At 42.5% G+C, this 19,271-nt stretch overlaps 1 protein-coding gene across 2 annotated transcripts in view; it reads right to left on the reverse strand.

The window, feature by feature from the left end:
- RGS3 (regulator of G protein signaling 3) overlaps positions 1-19,271 on the reverse strand; it is a 688,935-nt gene that overhangs the window by 332,600 nt on the left and 337,064 nt on the right. For both annotated transcript variants that reach the window (XM_086921262.1, XM_086921263.1), the window contains 2 exons: positions 16,934-17,124; positions 5,806-5,889 (listed from right to left, as the gene is read on the reverse strand). In XM_086921262.1, the coding sequence (XP_086777388.1) occupies positions 5,806-5,889; positions 16,934-17,124 (275 nt within the window). The remainder of the gene's footprint in view (positions 1-5,805; positions 5,890-16,933; positions 17,125-19,271) is intronic.

Below are 19,271 nucleotides of genomic sequence, written 5' to 3' on the forward strand. Positions count from 1 at the left end.
GTAACGCCCCGGTTAACCCCACCAGTGTCCCTTTCTACCTGGACAGCCTGCATCTAGGGCGTTTGTGGTTCAATTATCCAAGATTCTCCTTTCATCAGGTGAATGTTGTGAGGTTTAAAACAACATACTTCAACCTGTGTGTGAATGGTCTTAGCCCACCAGCAAGTCTTCTGAAGAAAGTGTCTATCACAGTGACCAATCGTCTGTGCCTAAAGAGACTTTTTCCACAAACTCCGTCTATCCTCCCTGTGTGTTGAAATCGGCATTTACTTGTGAGGCATTCTCCTACTGTCTGCAAGTCTCCTACAGAGAACAAGCTTCGTCAGCGACGCTTCAGCACTCTTTGAATTTCCCGTTTTGCACACTCTCCAAGACAGACGCTGCCCATTGGTCTGTAGGTCGAATTTGGCACCTCCTAAGAGTGTTTGCAGCGTTGAAAAGGACTCATGGGAGAGGAGTTAAACGGTAATGTTGGAAAGCGGAAACGGTAATGTTGGTAAAGTGCTGTTCAGCGACTTGCGGTACTTTTTCACGCTGTCACAGTGACTTGTGGTATTGCGAGTAGCATCTTTGGCAAGCTAATGCGCATATTTATGGATATTGGGACTGTTGCTGCGTTTTTCGTGGTGTTTGAGTTACTTTAATTTTTCTCTGTTGGACATTAAAGATGTTGCCTCTGCTATTTGGCAGTTTAACCGCTGGCTTTCAAACAGCGCACGTTTATTCACCACGCGCTTTCACGCGACACGCGCAGCCTTACCTACTCATGGATGCTTGCACTCGTTCTTCTGTGACGTCTGTCCTCTCCGCCAGTTCATTACTGCAGTGGACGCATTGGTGCACGCTTCAGCGGAGAGCCACCCCGCACAACGTCAGGGTTACATGCCGGCATCTTCTGTTGAATTTTACAGTCCTTTCCAACGTTGTTGTCAATAAAGTTTTGTGGACATTTATCTCCTGGTTTCGATGAGCTGTTTCTCTATATGGGGTTCTTCAAGAGTTAATCGCTGGTGCCGCAGGTCAACTACAGCACGTGATGAAGAGGTAATGAACTTTCGACTCGTGAACTGATCCGAGATCCGGGAGGATGTTGTATCTCTTCTTTCTAAAAGCGCTGCTCACCATTTGCTCATTGAAGGAACTTCATTTCTTTATTGTCCGATGGCAACGTCGTGAAGTCTTGTGTGGGTTTGGGGAGGAAGGTTTATATCTGGTTGCAATGCTTACTCTTATTTCGTTTTGTCTGTAAGGGGTGGGGGGACCGATTGAGAGCAAGTTTGTGAGGAGCTTTTCATTTTCACTGTTATTACAATGCCTGCTTTCATTTCGTTTGTGAGCTTGGTGTGGGGAGCTTTACATTTTCACTGTTATTACAATGCCTGCTTTCATTTCGTACGTGAGCTTGGTGTGGGGAGCTTTACACTTTTACTGTTGTTACAATGCCTACTTTCATTTCGTTTGTGAGTTTGGCGTGGGGGACTCTGTTTTGTTGTTGGCACTTGTGTGGGAGGTCAGTGAAACTGTTTTTTTTGTCTAGGTGTTGTTTTAAGGGTCTGTGTCGTAGGGTATTGTAGAACCTTATGTACCCTATCTAGGGGATGTTGTTGTTTTGAGTTTCAAGGATGAGTATATTGTACTCTTATTGGGTGAGGTTGTGGATATGAGGGTAGTCAATGCCCTATTTCAGTTCCCAGGTTCACTACCCTGCGGTGTACCCTACTTAGGGGAGGTTGTGGATTTTAGGGTAGTCAATGCCCATTCCAGTTCCCAGGTTCTCTACCCTGCGGTGTACCCTACTTAGGGGAGGTTGTGGATTTTAGGGTAGTCAATGCCCATTCCAGTTCCCAGGTTTACTGTCCTGTGGTGTACCCTACTTAGGGGAGGTTGTGGATATGAGGGTAGTCAATGCCCCATTTTAGTTCCCAGGTTGACTTTCCTGCGGTGTACCCTACTTAGGGGAGGTTGTGATTTTTAAGGATTAGTACCCTGTGTTGTTCCCATTTTTGGTGGAGATTGTTTAACATCGCTGCTTTTTGACACTCTGCTTCCGTCAAAGTCTACCTACCTGAGATTCGTGGCCAAGGGTTTCATGTCGGTGGGACTTTGGGTGAGGAGTTTTTTTCATTTCTCTCTGTCAGATTGTTTTGTTAGGGGAGCTTGTAAAGGGTCTGTGTCTATGCTCGCCTTTGTTTTTCAGGATGTTTACTCTCTGGTGTACCCAGTTGTGAGCGTGACCATCTTTCTTTGCTACTTTGGTCTTTATTAATCTAAACCATGCTTTTACCCTAAGGAAAGGGGATGTGGCATATAGTAGCATTTAGTGGTTTCTTTCCATCTAAAATTTAGCATGTTATTGTATTTCTGCTCATACTTATGATTATAGTATTTCTGTTCATGCTAATCGTACCTCATGCAGTACTTGTTGTACATTATTTATTTGTGTACTTCATTTTTGTACTTTTATGCAAATGTCACACTTGAGGTATCTTTGTCTATGTTTTTCTCCTTTCTTCCGTCATTCCCTAAGGAGAGAGGATGTGTAGTAAACTACTTCTCTTTGGTGCTCTACTCATTAGAATATTCATGACATCATAGAATGCCTGGGTGACTCTCTGGCTCATAACGTCAGTTGATCTACTCAGGCTGAGCTGCTTAGAGCTGGTTCCTGGTGGGGTTATATCTTTACTTCCTGTCTTCTACTATCAACTGTTCTAGAAGAAATCTACATTAAAGGATTTAACTGCTTACAGTGTTGGACTCATCATCTTCATTTACTACAATAGGGTCCTCGTGACCCACTCCCTAACTTGAGACTTCGCCTTTTACAAGTCATACCACGTCCCCACTTACCAATGGTCATAAATATACTATTGCACATATAAAATATATTCCCTTACAAAAAAATCTGTTAAAGTTATGGTAACGATGTGAAACCCAGTAAAACTAAATTATGATGAGATATATACACAACCTTTACCCTCACATCAATATACTACTCATTACCTCTCCCTGGACATCACAACAGTCATCAAAAATTACATTAATGATGACATTTGTTGTGAACAATAATGTCATCATCACCAACGACATTACACAAACTTAAAACATTGCAGTCCAAAGCAGATGTTTTACAAACAAAATAGAGAAGGCTGCAGTACCATGAACTATGCACAAGTGCACCCACACTTGGGGGAGAGGATGTGGCCTTACGACTAGAACGGTCGACCTCGATGCTGGGGAACCGGGTTAAGTCTCGCAGGGACTCTCAGCATCCTGTGGTTCTGGGCAAATCACTTAATCACCCTGTAACTAACAAAATGAATGTGTCCATCTGTAACGAAACTGGTGCTCATGTAAAACGCGTTTGACCCTTCGGGTCAAGTTCGTGATATATAAACCTGCTGGTAAAAAAGGGTAATGGTTCCTAGAGCAGGGCAATGACTATAATTAGAAAACAGAGCAGGGCAACCTTTCTATTCAATTCAACAACTCAGCATTCACTTATAGAGGCAGATAGGGAAGAGGTGTGGCGCAGCGGCCCGGGCGGCTGACTCCGGAACCCTGGGTTCACGGTTCAATCCTTTCTGTTTTTTAAAACTCTGCCCATGTGTTCATTCCTGTGCCTCCATTAATCTCTGCGAGTGCTGGTTACATGTCGCTAGCATGGCCAACGCCTAATGGTGTAGGAACGAGGAGCAAGAAAGCATATGTGACTATGAATCACATTTTGCTTTCTGGGCCGCACATGTACCTCTACGAGTGAATGTTGAGTTGTTGTTTTGAATAGATAGGTTGCTGGGAATTTTTTTCACACTATATGATAACATTTGATAATCAATCTGCAAAGTCATGAATAGAGAACGGGCATACTTAAGTTTATGTAGATGGTCTTAACTGGCAATGACCGTCAGTCTTTTTTTAAAAACAATTTAGGTTTTCACTTTACCCACTGCTTTTCCGAAAGAAATATTGGTTAAGGGAATTTATATGTTCTCTTTCATAATATTTTCCTTTACTTATCTCACGGATCTAATAGTTTAGTAATAAAGACTCAACAAACTTTTCAGTGATTTTTTTTCTTCATTTTTCTTCATTTTAATGATATACTTGTTTTGGTGTCTGCATTTTGCCTCAACCACTGGCCGCATCCTTTGCCCATGCTCCACAGACTTTTGGTAAAAAGCTTGGCCTTTGGTTATACCTTGCGCCTACGTCTTCCATACCCCTAGTGTCTGCCTGGAATGGTCTTTGGCCATTACATTCCTTAGTTCTCCAGTCTCACACACAGTCCGCCTGATACAAGATGTTAGTGACCACAACTTTCAGTTATGCCCAGCACACTCTGAGCACAGGTTGGGTTACAGGCACCATTCTGTGCTCAGCACCCCTTGTCAATGTCCTTTTGTGTTTGTCTCACTGGCACCTTACATCACATCTCTCTACCCCACTACCTGCTCGGTAAAACGTTCTGGTATTCCTAGCAGCCACAGGCCCCTGTCCCATGTCCCTATTTCAATTAGACATGACCAACAGATGTTGACAACAATCACTCGGCACAGAGGTTGGCTTTCTGTGGCACACTGTGCATGTCCTCAGTACCTCATGAACCGTCTGAGACAATGCCTAAATGCAGTGGGCAAAAGGTGTGGCTTTCGATCACATACTATGGCGAGTACCCCCGTTTCAAGAGCTTTTTACATCCTTGCTTACCAAGGGAAATTCTGTGGAAAATGTAACTTGTGGGACTTCCAACAACTTTATTTGGCCTTCATCATTCTGCATGCAATTTGTGAGGATAAAAGTTAGGTGAGCATAATTTGTTTTCAAAGGTTTTGTGCAAATGTGTCATAAGGGGGGTAGAATATAAATACTGTTCAAGCACTGGTTGTGAACATATGGCTAAATATAGACATTTCTTTGGGGAGGGAGAGGTGAAAAAGCATTCTCCATCCCCTGGCAATTGCTCCAGTCTTCCCGCGAGTGGGGTGTTCGCCCACTCTAGCACCGCCAGCAATCTGTCAATGGCTCCAGAAATGTTTTGTACTCGAAAATAATGAACTGGCTGCCAAGGCAAACCTTCCCTACATGCCTATCCAATGATATCTGTCGAGTTCATGAAGCAGCATGGCCTATTTATCAACAGCGAGAAGATAAAAGGTGAACAAAAGCTTCTGAGCAGATCAAATTACATTTTACAATCACAATCCAGTATATGAACCAAACTGCCAAGATAACGTAATTTCTTCCATTGTGGGATTTTCAAAACCTAAAACAAATTTACATCAAAATAGTCTAGAAATATACTCTGGTTCAAGCTCGATTTCATGTTACATTTGGAATAAATCTGCCTAGAAGTTTTAGTATTGCCAAACCAAATATTCCTATAAAAGTTCGAATGGGAAACATATGCTGTCACGTGCTGCCTCTTTTCACTAACCTGCAGAAACTCTCAAATTAAGAATTAGAGGTGGGTGGGCTAAAACCGAAAATGTTATTTGGAATCAAGAAATGATTTTTCTACGGAGTAAGCATCACAATTATAACTACAGGATTGCTATCGTCAACTCTATAAAATACACACATACATACATATACTGTGCAATGTTTGCACCTGTGTGCACATTTATTGTATGCTTCTTTTACCTTCAAACTCGTGACAGTGTTTAAGGTGACAATGAGGTATAGGCTGTGAATTTTATCGTAGCTAATGAACAATAAATAAAATCGAAAATAAGTATTTTTGACCCCTTACAACACTGCATAACCTTTCTCTGCTGCAGAACGGCAACAATTAAAAAAACTTACCTTGTTAGTTTTATGTCTGCCCTCGTGAAGAATCAATTCCTCGGACAAAATCAGGCTCCGAGCAGGGTTACAGAGGTCCAGAGGCTGCAAAACACACAAATTGTGGTAGTAAATTGGCGAATAGGTAATTAATTAAAAAAGTAATAGACACAGCTTACAACCAAGCACAAGGACTGCTAATTGAACAATACAGCAAAGGCAAAGTTCTGCAGAAGAGTGAAGTGCAACAAAAAAAAAAAGTATGAAAGAAGAAGAAAAAAAAACTACAGACTTAACACCTACGTCATCAGGCCCAGCTATAAAAAGAATATCTATGGTGTGCAAACAGCCACGCTTCTGATTAAAACGCGAAATCGTGTTGAAAACGTGAGTTCCGTTTTGACAGCTATGCAAACAGGATGCTTGACCACAGCTCCAGCTCCCACTCAGCTTTTCATAATCGGCGACGTCTTATTGCAAGTGTTTTACAATGTGAACAAACAGTTTACTTTTTAAAAGGAGAACGGTGAGAAAACTAGCTTTTGAATATATCCTGGGTTATTCTATCCAAAACAGACAAGCAACCACAATATATTTAAGAAGTCTTTAATTGTTGAATTATCTACCTAGGTCACTGTGCATGAGGCACAGAAAGCACGTGTGTGGCAGCGAGGACAGAGACCAGATCACCTAAAAACGTTAATCTCATGCTCGTTACACACCTGGCTTTTATGAGATTTTAGTGTAATATTTATTTCCTGTATGTTTTCTCTCCCCCCTCTTCTTACTTCAATAAAATCAAACTTAAAAAAAGAAAAGAAACTGCAGCTCTACCTGCCCACCCGGAAGACACCTCAGGTACAGAGGGCAATTTTTGTTACACCCTCGCCGCATACCTACGGTCAGATATGGACGGGGATCTTTCTCCCATCTCGTTCCTCAGCACTGGAACAGATTGCCTTTACACATTCGGTCCTGCCCCTGATTTTGTCAGCTTTACACTACTGCTCAAAACCTGGCTCTTCTAACGCTCTCTAACTCCATCTCCCTGTTTGTATGCCACAGTGCCGAGAGACCCCTTTGGGGGTGCTTTGTCCTGCGCTCTACAAATCCCATTACCAAAGTGGGGGTAGAGGTATGGATGCCCTGGGCTGACCAGAGGCCTGCGGACAGGCCATTTGGAATGCAATGAGGTTGGACATGGCCAGAATATCTATATAAACACAGCAGAGTCCAGCCCCGCTGGCCACGTAAACACTACAGGGGCTCGCACGCCTGCCCTACAGAAACAGTAGTGGTCCAAAGACTTGGCATATGGAAGAAAATAAGACTTACAGACGTGCTTGATGACCACTGCTGAGGCAGCTACTTTGACATACAGATGCAAAAACCTGGGGAATTACTCAAATGATATAAAAAAAGCTCTGAAGATTAGCCCAACAAATGCAAGGGAGGGAGAAGAAAACAGACTTGCCCCACGGTACGAGGAGTGGCTCTTAGAATTCCAGGGCAGCAGTCCACAAAATACAGATTAACCCTTCTTATCAGAGGAGGATCTGCGCTTAGGCTGGTGCGGAAAAGAAAGAACGGAGGTCAGCGTGCATGAGTGGCATCTATATAGGTCCCGCAAACATCATCCCGGCACCGACGACGCACACAGAGCTGACCAACCCCACCTACCGACACGCAGGGTTACTGCTGACAAAAACTCTCTACAACTAACCGTCTCCCTCAGATAAAGGACTTTACAAGGTAGTGAAAAACGAATGTCAAATAAGGGATGAAAAGAAGGGAACTATGCTAATGCTTCAGGGACTAGCAGTTAAAAAAAAAAAAAATGAAAGGTCCTGTTTCTCATTGCCTAGGTCTGTTATCTCATCACAAACGCACAGCTCTCTGGACTCAAACAGGATCTGAGATCTTGAGATTTTAAAAACAAAGGAGCACCAAGTTACCCACATGAGAGAAAATCCAAGGCAAATCAGAGTGAACTCCTAGAGCTGACCGTAGCGGGGGAACTTGTGCAGCATACAGGAAACTTCCACCCAGGAACGCGGAAGAAGTGATATCCAAAAGAAAAAGGCTCAGCCACTGAGATGATTAGGGCCACAGTTGATAGTGATGGAAATGCTGCCCTCATTCTACTTGATCTATCTGCAGCCTTCAATATGGTCAATCATGAGCTTTTGATTGACCGGCTCGAAGGCCTTGGTATTGATGGTAGTCTTTGGCACTTTCAGATCCTTTCTGAGTGAGAGTTCAGATCATATTAATGGGTGAATTTACATTCAAATCTCAAATGGAGAGCATGGGACAAAAGTCTGGGCATACTCTTCCAACTAGGGGTGACAAATGCAAACAAAACAATTGATGGACAGAATGCTGATCAATGTCAAACATACACCACAGTACAGAGATCTGGGCCTAAATCCATTGTTTTTTTGCTATCCATGTCAATCCAGTTTAAACCCAGCCATATGCATATCAGTCTTAACCCTATTCCCCATGGGAACAGTCCAGCCCGAACTGCCAGGTCAGGTCCTCCCTGGACCGGAAACAAGCATCCATAGCACTGGTGGTGTCTTGCTGCATAGTAAGTGGTGCCAGGGAGTTGTGCCCTGGAAATGCCGGCACGCACCCAAATACCATTGGGACAGACGAGAAAAAAGAGGACTCCGAGCTACGAGAAAAAGGCTTACTAGGGAAAGAAAATAACTGGCTTCCAGGCATCACCCAACAAGACTGAAAGAGAAAGAGGACAGCTGATCCAGGAGGAGATTTCTCTTAGGGCCTCTGACAGCCAACCATAAGTTGACAGAATTTGTCTCTTTCTGTAACAAAAGTAGGACTGCCAAGGAAACTGCCCTCTTAGAGTCAGGCAAATATTGGCAGCAAAAGCCATTGACTTATGCTGAACAGCTAATGCTGGTAAGCTTTCTACATCTGCCAATTTGATCCCACCTACAGAGGTGAGTAGCGAAGGGCCACAGTACTCTTGAGAAAAATATCAACCTCTAAGAGCAAAAGCAAAGTGAATGTGGAAGAGGAGAACTTCTCACACTTGAGGGAGTAAACCCAAACAAAATACACACTATCAATCACCTATTGACTCAAAATCACCAACCCAACACCCTATACTAGCAGCTGTAGATTTGAAGTCAAGAATGAAAAACTAAAGGATGGCAAGGGTGGCAAATTAACAGTGTTCTAAAGCAACAGGCAAGAGAGGACTTGAATGTCCGTGTTGATAAAACAATACCAGTGTTAAACATGGAGAACACAGCCCGGGGATATGAGATGAAAATCCTGAAGAACTCAACTGGATTAGCATTCGGGGTTCCTGGTGGGAGCAGAAGTTGAAAATCTAACTCTAATGCCCACTGGATCACATATACGCTAGAAGTGGACAGAAAGGACATATTTAGCTAGATACACGTCACAGGATCAAGTCAAACAAACATTCACATCTGGAGAGGGTTAATGATTTAAGGGACATAGAGAGGATCCAGAAGGAAGCCAAAGCTAAAGGGGATCTTGGGTACAAGAGTATAATTGTATTTCAATTTAACCCAGAAGACTACTAAGAGTAGAGATCTCTACTAGATTAAGCAAATTCTTAGTCGTAGGCAAAAAGGCAGACTTATTTCAACAAGTCAGACTCCATGACACATGCAAAGAAAAATAATATGTTTCTTGGACTCTGCAAACTGGGTACATCTTTACAACAATGTGAAGAATGAAAATAAGGCCAAAGGGGATGAGAGGCATGAGGAAATTAATGTGTATATTTTCTTTTCCGTTTACCTGTGGAAAGCCACAGGTACACTCAGTTCCTACAATATTTAACCTTTATAGCACCTGGGAGATCAAAATTATTTGAGTAGGACTCCTATTTGAGGCTACAAGAATATGAAGATTTGCATAAAAATGCTTGCTGCCAGTATCCAGTTAACTAAGGATTTCCCCAGAATATTTCTTAAGCAGACTTAAACGGAGTGATCTGCATCAATAACAATTAATTTATGTATTTGATTGTAAAACAAAATGTTGTGTCACAATGAACCTCATTTAGCAGACACATGGTCCATCTACACTTCTTCAAAATACTTCAAATTATCCTTACTGAGTCACATCAGCTCTGTAATTCACTCTCTGAACTGAACAGAAGCGGCTTGAAGGTATAAATTGAAGGGCGTGATATTCATTAGTCTGGTTCTCCCTTTCATGTCCTATAACTTTAATAGTTTTTTTGAAGCATCCACCTCTGGTTGTTGATAGATAATGTTTTCTTTCATACTTATTCCTGGAATGAGGAGGAAAGAATCTAATGACAATTACAGGTAAGTAATCCAAACATGAGCCCCTCATACTTTTCTTCATCCCAATCCTTTACACTGGAGAAGTGTGGCTCAATGATTAAAGCGGCAGACCCTGATGCAGAGGTCTAGCCCGGGACCAGGGTTCAATTCCCCTCCTCGGCGGGTCTTGGGCTCAAAATTCCATGGACCTGATAATTCTCGCCTCGGTGCCTATTCCAATCATGGAGTCCCACTCTGCAACTCTGGGCAATAGCTTGCTTAATCTCCACAACGGCCCCCACAACGCTAAGGATGCCTGGCCTCCACCTTGGGGGTGCCCAGGAGTGGACGCCTCACAGGGAAAGCCAGGATGGGTTCCACAGCGGTATTCGTACATGCGCCTTGAGACCCTTGCGGGTGAGTAGTGGCTATACAAGTATCAATTTACATTTACACTCGGAGGCTATGTCAGAGATGCAAGCAAAACATATGCCATTTGAAGTAAGTTCTGCTTCTCAATGCTTTCAAGCAACACATCTATTTTAATGTGTTGCATATTGAAGTCATCCAATTTTTATACTGAAACACTTTAATTATACAATGTGAGGAGTATTCAATGTTTTTTGACCTTCAACGTTTTTACAAAGGAAGGCCTAGCATGCCTTAATGCCCTTGGACTTGTGGTCCATTGAAAAGCACGGAGTCCAGACCTGATAGGCGTCCTTCTGTGCCAATTTAGGGCAATTTGGAAAAAATCTAGAATTAATTTTCCCTCGCTTAGACTTACTGGTTTCAGAATACCCACCCCCCACCCCATGCAGTGTTTAACCCCCTTTGGTGAGAGCATAATTAAAAAAAACATCCTTTTTTTGTTTGGCCGCGTATTTCTTCTGGGCTCATCTTAGATATTCCATTCTTGCCTCTCTCTTCCATGTCTCATTCGCCACTTCAACTGCTTCTCTTACCTACAGTAGACCCTGAAATCTTGACACAGTTTCTGAACCCAAAAGTGTAAAAACGTCACCTGAAGCTGGTGACCACGTACTGGGGCATTGTGGGCTTACATTAATCATGTGTGGGGCGGAATGGTCTCTCCTCAAACCAAAACCCAAAAGAAAACAGGCATTAAAAATTCAATAGGTCTCGCCTTTTATTAAGTTAAAGCCATTTGCTTTGCTATACAATTTCAATGCTTGTTTATTCTTGTTTTACTCCAACTTAGCACCCCCCCCTCTTCTATTCTCCCCTCTGCCCTGCCACCCCCGATCGGTGCTGACCGCTCCTGGTGCAGTTGTGGTTAGGTGTTGGGAATTCAATCTGTAGCGGCTTGCCATGAGAAATGTGTGTGCTCTGCAAAGACCTTGGGAACATCACCCTGACTGAAGGAGGCCTGGGGCTTCTGTGTTCAGTGATAGGTGCACGTGGTCCGCGAGACACTGCATCGGTTTCAGAGAGATTTGTTGTGTCCTCTTGTATGTGGAGGGAGAGGACGTGTGCTTACTACAGGGAACTTTTAGTATTTGCATCCATTTTCAGTGGGTCTGGCCAGCTGTAACACACCTCAGTGTAGGGCATTTACTGTCACAACAGCACATTGATATCAGGTTATATTCCTACCTCTCCCTACAGCAAAGCAGCATGTGTACACCTTAGACACAATCTCTGCCACAACACAGTTGGCTTTTAACCTCAAGAGCACATGATCTGAAGCGCGAAGATGAGACGAGACGATGGTGCCAGTCAGAAGGGGGTGCTGCCATGCCAGCAGCAGGGGGACGCTGATAAGCGTGTGCGCATCTTCCGTCCGTCCGTACATGTGCACATCTAGCTGGGGAATCCGTATCGATTCCAAAAGGCTCTTGCATGGCGAAAGCAGCGCATGCGCGCTGCTTACGCCAGGTGAGACCTAAAAATAGGGACGGTTTTCAGACCCAACCATTAGAAGGAGGAATAATGTACAGCATGTGATTCCAGAAGAGATACATGCTGCAAAATAATTTTCTTCTTTTCATTTTGGAGGCTGTACCTTGCCTTTCTTTTATTTTACCCATTTTTCCCCACTCTTTCAAAAATCATCCACTGACATACTTCAGCCCTATTGTCTTTCACATCTTTAGAACAGTTAACACTTCTTGATTACAATCAGGCGCGCAACACCCATTGGACTCACCGGGCTTCAGCCCCCCCCTCCCCCAAAGTCCTGTGTGGCTGATCCCGGGCACACACAGAGCCGCACCCGAACGTTTCACAGGTCTTTAAAAGACCATTTGAGTGTTAATTAGGCCTTGCAGTTGTTTCACCCCTTCTAAGAGCCCTGCAGCTCCACTCTGCCTACTGATTAAAGGTTCAGCCCCCCCCCCCCCCTCCCGCCCCCCCCCCGAATTTTTTTTTAACTTCCCCCGAAATTTGGCTCTAGTTGCGCCTCTGATTACAATAACATAAATGGAACGCTGGGTGTTTTTTCCAAAAGCAATGCATATCAATTTATTCAAATTCATGGGCACTGGTTTTAGTCAAACAACTTCACAATTTCTTATTAAGACCTATACTTGTTTAAGGAACAGAAAGTCGGGGTGAAGTGGCCCACTTGAGAGAAAATGTTTTTGTTGTTAGAAATACAAAGCAATTTTTTATAAACATGATGAGGTTGTCGAGAGGTATGCTGCCACATTAACCTATGTCACACAACCACCGTCTGAGGCTTTGGACAGGCACACACGGTAGATCAATGTTGCAAATTCTACAGCAGAATCAGACTGTGGACAAGAAAATGTTCTGACGGGACAGTTTGTTAATTTTCTGTTAGGTCTTTTATCAGTGTTAGGGCAAATCTTTGCTGTATGCATAAAGGTCAGCAATGATGGTGGCAACAACTAAACTGCGGAATTGGTGGGAAAAGAGGACATCTGCCAATCTGTGATGTGACAGATCAAAATTGTGGCTTAATCACCTACATTTTATATAATTTTCCATTGGTTACTCACGTAGAAATTACCCAGGCACCACAGTTGATCCATTTATTTTTAAGATCGCTGATAACCAGGAGCTAGGCACAGTCTGAGTGACTGAAGGAAGGGAAACAGCCTTTATCATGGATCCTTTACCACACAGGTAAACAATCATTGGAAGCTTTACTACGCAGTATTTACCATGCAGAAAAGTATTTTCTTTTTAAATAATTTATGTTATAAAAAAAAATATAAGGGTGAAGATGCGAGTGAGAGGAGGTAAGTATTTTGGGGGTTTAGAGATGGGTACAGGTAAAGGGTGTAAGGTAATTTAGGGGTTTGGGGTGGGAGAGGTAAAGGAAGGTAAAGGCAATTTTAGGGTTATGGGATAAATAGACACAAAGGTAGGTAAAGGGAATTATAGGGTATGGGGTGGGTGTAGATAAATGGAGCTAAGAATGATTTTATGCTGTAGTGGGAAGAAGAGGAAAAGGAAGGTTAAGTTAAAGGGGGGGGGGGGGGGAGGTCCACGGGGTAACGCCACACATTGTAAGGGTCAATGCATCCTATTATACGCCTGGTAACATCATTCAACCCTCCAGGTGCACATGCATCATCAATGTAAGTGACTCTGGCTGTACACTCAGAAGTCACTAATGGCAATGATGTCCGTTCATATTTAATTGCCCATGTCACATGGGCAAGGAGGATACTGGCCATCAGAAACAACTTTATCAAATATTTAGCAAGCCATAATCAAAAGCAAGAAAATGAAGAAAGGTGGAAGGGAAATGGGAAATCTGCAGACCGTCAAGATTATATGCTAGAAAGAATGTTACCAAAATTAAGAAAAACATGAAATCTAGAAAGGATCTACAACAATTTACCAAAACCAGAGATGGGTAAAAGGGGTATACAAACACAAATTGCTGGAGAATGGCACAATCGAACCACGCCTTACCCCTTGATCCACAACAATCAAGAAATGCCTTACAAAATAGAGGTGCAGGGCACAGCTCAGGAAATTACAAGGTAATCTGACACCATAAGATGGTTCTTCCTTTATCTGCTAATAACATAGCCTGATACAGAACAATAAAACACAACAAGAGTGTTTGCCTGATCATGTAAGCACTGCCTCATGAGACATGGACCACCAAAAAGTAATTTAATATTCTTCATTTGCAACCGCCGAGCTACAATAAACAGTTTTTTTTTTTTAATGAATGCTAAACAAATCCTCTTTCTTTGCTTGCTATATTATCCTCTTACAATGATCAGACCCGTCCACTCTTTGCTTTGGATGCAAAGAGCTGCATCAGGCACTCTGACTAATCACAGCCAAACCTTATTAAAAGCTGGAGAAATACCATCTCAAATTAAAAGTCTAAACGAACTCTGCAAACTGACCATCTTCCTGTTATTTGGAAAATACCTTTGTATGGCTTTGTGTGCTAAATTTTCATACAGAAAATGTCCATAACCTTTTACAATTTCCTGGTTCTTCATTTGTAATGACTTTATGAACTTTCCTGGAAACCTAGCACCATCTTTGCCAGAAACTCCTACAAACTTCCTGGAGTCATGTCCTGGTCACAGTGGGAAGAGTAAGAATTGGCAGCCTCTGCTGTGCTGTTCATGCAATCCTAAAAACCTACCGTCTTTTGAATTGGAAACAGGAATACTGGTATATCAGTGCAGACAGGGTGGCCAGTATGTGGGACTTCGGCAACTCTTTTTGACATTATTTTGGCACTGGCAATACAGAATTACATATATGAAACACTTCTGAACAGTACTAGAAACATTTTACTGCGAGGTGCTGAGTGTCTGCACAATGATACAAAGTCTTATCTGTTTTATCTGAATCATCCAACTACACCTGGAGAAAGCCAAACAAGGAGTGCTTAAATGGAGGACTACCTTAGTCCATCAATGCTCTGGAATGGCTGCTCAGAAACCAATGAAGCATTAGGCGGTGTAGGATCTACAGGCCACAACTTCCAGCACCACTAGTGTTGGTCATGTAACCACAGTAAAAAGCCCTGAAGTAAGATGGTAAGGTTCCCTTACTATAGGTGATTTTGGAAGAGTAAATATTGCCCACCATATAATGTAATAAAGATTCCCCACCAGGGGTTAAACAACACTACATATATAATGAAGGTTGGTGAGCACCACTAAACATTTGCCACACATTATCTCCCAGGAGCCTCCCAATGCTCAAAGTGTTTCCCAACCTCAAACCTGGAAATAGAGCCACAGCTTGCGTAGACTGGCCAGATCCTCTGAGATAAAGTCAGACTAGTCAGCAAACAAAGCTCAAGGACTATGAAGAAAGACCATGTTGAAGCTGTTCCAGGTATATCATTATGCCCCAAAAATGTTGAACGTAATCAAGCCGATGGACTGTGCTTAACTGTATTGGAAATGTTTCTTCTAAATAGAAAGAATCACTTCCAACCCTTTTAAAATGGCAAAGGCCTCCCATGATCACACAGTAACATTGACTGCTTCTGTTTTGCATAAATAAATCACCACAAATCTTACCCACTTGTCTTCAAAGGAGCCTGAGCAGTGACAATCTACGTAAATTTCGTGGGTGTCCAGAAAAAAGTAACCTTTCTGCTGTTTTTCTCCGAGGTACCAGCGCCATACCGGTACAGCTGCAGAAGTGCAATACCTTTACAAACAGTCGAGCAATTACAGCACAATAAAACGCAGATAAACATCAGTGGGAATATACAAATATAAGGTGCCCATTAGAATTACCACAGAATGCAAAAAGAGCTCTAAGCAAATTGATGATGAAACCCACATTGAACAGGTGGCCGACTTCAGGCGCCCTTTGTGGTTATAACAGAACTATGTGAGCCTAGATGAGTATATACTTGGTACTGTATTGCCTTTTACCATTATGAGGTCTACACATAAACGACTGTAAACTTCAAAGTAAGAATGAATGGACAATAACCTCAATGCAGAGAATAAGGTTAAGTGTGATTCCCACTTACTGGTTGGCGCAATTCGTACTACACCTAATGACAGTCAAAACCTTGGGCATTTATTTTGACATTAGAATGACTATCAGTCATGTTAATGTGAACCTTTTATACTAATTACCATATCAAATTCCTCAGAGCTAGGAGGCTATTTAGTGTTTGTTGGAAAAGGCCCTTTGCCACAAACACGGGGTGAAGTACACGACTGCCAAACTGTTGGCTCGTCCCTTCCTCTTTAGATTCAGGTAAACCGACATGTTTCTGCCACTGGTGCCTGCTGGCTCTGCCGGTGGAAACCTTAGACCAATAGTCTCATGGGCATCAGGCCATCTGTCAACACTCCTCAAACCTTCCGCCCAATTTAGGGCAGACTTTTTTCCTGTTTAGGACCACCAGGAAACACCAGGCAGCTTCAAACAGAAACAAACTGAAATTACCCCACATCTGGGGGTAAAGAAACAGGGGGTCAGGTCCATTCAATTCTTTTTTTCAAAAACACACCGATTGGTCTTTTATTTGCCACCGCTTAAGAAAATATGACGAAAAAGGGCAATTCAAAATGCATCCTCGAAAGAAGCAATGGATAGTCTAAAAATGAAATGCATCATTCAGACTTTTAGAAAAATAGACTGGCTACACAATGAGGCTAGGATTAAGCTCAGAATTTGTTCCAGAAGTAATTTTATGTACGCACGGAATGGCACTTGGATACCAGAAAGAATACATGAAACTTACTCTCCACAAAGACAACACAAAACTTGTGGCACATCTTGATCACTCCGAGACAAAAAAAGATAAGGCTGCGCTAATATCTAAGTTAGCTAAAAGCCTAGATAAATGCTAAGGTATTGCATTCAATATTAATCCCAGACCGAAACCAGGTACTTAATAAATCACTTACCGGCACACAAACGGGAAACACCAGCACTTTGGGGGCGAGGGTGACATAGGTGCCATAGCTGGAGTGTGGGTTGTGAGGCCTCACAATGGTACAGTTTTGGTAGTTTCCATGGCTCTTCATGCTCTGCACAGTTTTAATCAGAGTAGCCTTCTTTCCAACACCTGTGTGCGTTCTACTTCTGCTTCCGTTTCCTGTTAAGATTAGAGAAAGTCTGAAGTGAAATTGAATGTTTTCCAATGTGGCTTTTAGCGATTGATCTGTTATCAGAGAGTGCATTTTATCAAGAAAAAGGACAAATTAATGCCATTACTGTACTCAGTTTATCTCAGTAACCAAAAGAATAAGTGCTTCCCAAGGGAAAAAAAAGAAACATAATACACAACCAATCAAAGTAATGCCCAGTGTGGAAAAAAACCATACATAGACCACGGTAATCTTCACACTGCTCTAAATCTTTAATGGCGGTGCTTACAGAGATAAGGCACACACTGAACCGCAGGCGACGTGAATTTTCAAAGCGAAATCTCTAAATATCAATTTGTGTAATTCCAAGCAAAACCTCAAACGGAGGTCATAATGAAGGGGCAGCCTCACAACGAATCATGACTAAAGCAATCATCAAAATGTACTGGCCAGGGTGTTCCCATGTGGCTTTTGGCAATACCATCTTTTAGCCATTAGTGGAAGTAGATTCTCCAACTGCATCCCTTTTATTCGATATCCAAATCCCAATCAGTGCACCTCTCGTTTTTAGCCCACTGGGAGTTTCAGAATCTAAGCAGTGACAGGTAAGAGACTGAGTGAGGTTCATTACAAGTGCAGTTCCAAGAGTCGATCACATTTGACTTCCAAGCAAGATTTTCTCATGTCTGTTTTAACCTTACATCTAGTATATTGCACCATACCCCGATAAACTCGACCTCATTTGAAGGGTGACACCCTTCTATGAACTTCAACAAGCCATATTCCTCTTGTCAAATATTGGACGGATTAGTTAGCATGAGCTGAAAGCCATTTTGTATTTCTGGCAGCCATTTTGTTTGCCATGTGCTGCCACATGCTCGCCATGTGCTCTGTCCTCCCTCAGTGTTGACTGCTCTTGCAATCTGCCTAGAAACGAAATATATTTAGCATCTTCCACCTTCGCACATGCCCAGAAGGGTCTAGCTAGTAGAATGCACCTGCTTCTCTTGTTTAACTGTCAGGATATTTTTGCTGCTGTATGGAGAAGTAACTCTCCTCCCACTCTGTTGAGCAAGCAGAGCTTGTGTGTCAATATTAGTCATTTTGCATGCTTACATGAGCCAGGACAGCACCTTGGTCTTATACTGACTATGTAACCCTAATCATATACAAGGCCCTAGTTTTCTGTACTCCTTAGACTGCCTCATTCAGTTGCTAAGGCTTCTGTGTGATGTTGGTCTTATACGGACTATGTAACCCTAAGCATATATAAGGCCCTAGTTTTCTGTACTCCTTAGACTGCCTCATTCAGTTGCTAAGGCTTCTGTGTGACGTAGTCGGACTCATTTGAGGTAAATAAAGATGTAACTTTTATATTTCAGCTTCTTTGCCAATTTCTTCTTTGTTGGTTTAAAAGGACCAAGTATCAGTGGGACCCCTAGGAAGGTTAATTGATTTCTTCACTCTCAGACTACAATCGGGTCACCCGGCCGTCTAACCATTCTCTTTTTCCCAATAAACGTCATCAAGTCCAATAGGTGGGCCCACCACACACTAATGACTTCACTCTCTTTCAAGACTCAACGAGTTGAGACCAAAAGGTCAAAACACAGTGTAAATCAAACGAAGACAGAAAACGCAGTGTAAATCAAACCAAGACGGAAACAATTAAGATTTAAAGTGTAATATTGAATATCTAAAAGGATGCAAGAATAAGCCTTAATGTGGAGTATTAAGCCCAGGCAAATATAAGCAGTTGGGGTCACTTCCCCCTACAGGTGTCCTAAATAAGACATCCAGGGCCAGATGTAGAAAGCCAAATTGCGATCGCAAAAATTTCAGCGTTTGCGATCGCAGTTTGCCTGAGATTTTCCCTTAAGGAATCGCAAAATACCACTAACTTCAAGTTGGTAGTATATTGCGATTTCATTTCAAAAAGCACTTTTTGACTAGTTATAGAGTGCCATGTATGTGCGCCACATGTGCACACATGCACATTTCAGGGGTGCAACAGGGTGTCCTTTTGGAACCCTTGCACCCTTGAAATTGCGCCCTAAATTTTCAAGTGTCTCTTGGTTTCTCGCAAATTGCGGGCACAAATCCTATTCATTCCTATGGGCCTCTTAACCCTAGATATCGGTTCGCAGAACGGGTA

Source organism: Lissotriton vulgaris, chromosome 5, assembly GCF_964263255.1.
Source record: "Lissotriton vulgaris chromosome 5, aLisVul1.2, whole genome shotgun sequence".
NCBI classification, from domain to species: domain Eukaryota; kingdom Metazoa; phylum Chordata; class Amphibia; order Caudata; family Salamandridae; genus Lissotriton; species Lissotriton vulgaris.